The following is a 1,947-nucleotide window of genomic DNA, read 5'->3' as shown; positions in this document are numbered from 1 at the left end:
CTAAACCAAATTCCTTTGCGAATAGCTACTTTTCTAACTCTAGGTTCTTTCTAGTTATTCAATTACACTTCCGTGTCAATCAACTAACCTAAGATCTAAGTTCTAGGTGGCCATTCCAGAATTAGCTTTAAGAACAACCTATGGTGAAGAACTAAATAGATTATGAACCCTAATTAATCAATCAATCCAACATCCAAAGAAATCCTTTATGAGAACCCTAAACCTAACAGGCAAACTACTCAGACATGGAGATTGAAGCAATAAACATGAATGAATAGATTGCAGAAAACAGTAAATAGATTAATAAACAGGGGTTCGAAATCTTCTCTCTCCGGAACAGAGTTTCAGACTTGTCTTCCCAAAAGCTCTCCAAAAACAAAAGTTCTCTCTAAGAAAATCTCAGGTGTCAATATAAGGTGGCTAAAAACCCTATTTATAACTTAAAAACACGTTTTGGGCTTCTTAGGGAATATTTGGAAACTTCTGGGCCCAACTCCTTCTTCAAATAGGAAACAAAATCACTTTTTCCTTATTTCTGCGATCGGTATCGAGCGTCACTCTCAATGGTGTCGAGCGACACTAAAGCACATAATCCATCCTTCACGAATTTGATCCTGATTAAGCTCCAAAGTGCTCCAAAATATCCAGTTAAGCTCCAAACATACCTAAGACCTGTAAAGACTCCAAAAGACTCGAAAAACACTAGAAAGACTCTATAAATAAGACCTATACCATGGTTAAAAACCATAAAAACCATGATATATCACTCAGAGATTTTTCCTTTCCACCCCTCCGTCTTGTCTCTGATTCCGAAGAAGACTGACCAACATGCTTCTTTCTCGGACCTGCTTTCCTCATATCTTCCCCCATCCCATTATCAGTCTTCTTCTTTTTTTCATTTCCCGAGATCTTTTGCAGCCTCCTTTGCTACTCTTCTAAGTTGTCTTTCTTCTCTGACATCAGATCTTACTTCAGCCACATTGTATGGACAGCCCTCCTGATCATGCGTCAATCTCTTATACAGGAAACAGACCTTTAACAATTTTTCATAAGTGAGTTCCGTCCAAATTTGTTCCCCTGTTGAGAATTGTGCCAGTTTACGGAACTGAAGAGGTTTATCTGCAGGAACCCAGGCATGAGCTCTCACATATTCCACCGAGTTGGAATTCTTAGCATGTAATTCCACACCATCCACTTGCCTAGTGGAGAGATAATGCTCTCAACTGCTTGTTTCTTAAGGAGATGAATCAGGAGCCCTTTAATCCTAATCCAGAAAGAGATTTGATTAAGAAAATCCGGTCGCGGATTAGGAGTCCACTGATCAACCGCCACAATCCATCCATTTCCAAACCATGGTCCTTTGGTAAGAACAAAGGAGAAATCTTTCTCGCATTGGAAAATAAACTGGACTCGATGCTCACTGACACCACGACCTCGCACTCTATATTCAAGATCCCAAATGGGTGGCAGCGCTTTGACCAGACCGCCCACCTTATGCACTGCTGGGTTAAGGCACCGAACCATCACACTTAAGGAATTCTCCTCAATGAGATCCTCATTTTCCAAATCTGGGATGTCGACCGACTCTCCTTCCTCAAGTAGATCTCTTTCTTTCAGTTCCTCAATAAGAGAGAGCTCCTTCTTTTTCCTCAGTCTACTCATGGTTAAAGAACCTCGAACGAGATTCGCAACCCCACCATCAAACGAGAAAATCCAGACAAACGAAGCCACACAGGCCTAATGAACACTAAAGAGCTTCCCGAACACACAAATACAATCCTAGGATTTCAGATCTCGATTTTCGACTTCGCCGCTCGAGAGAGAAAAATCCAGACAAACGAAGCCACACAGGCCTAATAAACAGCTCACTAACACACTAATACGATCCTAGGATTTCAGATATGGATTTTCGACTTCGCCGCTCGAGAGAGAAACCCTAGTCGCCGC

The 1,947-nt window shown here is 41.4% G+C and overlaps 1 protein-coding gene across 1 annotated transcript; it reads right to left on the bottom strand.

Annotated features, from left to right (window-relative positions):
* Positions 1–895: 895 nt before the first annotated feature.
* LOC18021833 lies at positions 896–1,662 on the bottom strand. The gene is made up of 2 exons (XM_024158486.1): positions 1,200–1,662; positions 896–1,119 (listed from the first exon to the last, which is right to left on the bottom strand). The coding sequence occupies exons 1-2, from the start codon at positions 1,660–1,662 to the stop codon at positions 896–898; spliced, it is 687 nt and encodes a 228-aa protein (XP_024014254.1).
* Between the last annotated feature and the right edge of the window lie 285 nt (positions 1,663–1,947).

Source organism: Eutrema salsugineum, unplaced genomic scaffold, assembly GCF_000478725.1.
Source record: "Eutrema salsugineum unplaced genomic scaffold, Eutsalg1_0 scaffold_15, whole genome shotgun sequence".
Classification (NCBI taxonomy): domain Eukaryota; kingdom Viridiplantae; phylum Streptophyta; class Magnoliopsida; order Brassicales; family Brassicaceae; genus Eutrema; species Eutrema salsugineum.
This window is presented reverse-complemented; position numbering and strand designations above follow the sequence as displayed.

Excerpts from the sequence above, each read along its gene's own strand:
- LOC18021833 (XM_024158486.1), bottom strand. The coding sequence starts at position 1,662 with ATGAGTAGACTGAGGAAAAAGAAGGAGCTCTCTCTTATTGAGGAACTG. Across the intron at positions 1,120-1,199 it reads GAGCATTATCTCTCCACTAG|ATAAACCTCTTCAGTTCCGT; the intron begins GCAAGTGGATGG and ends GGGTTCCTGCAG.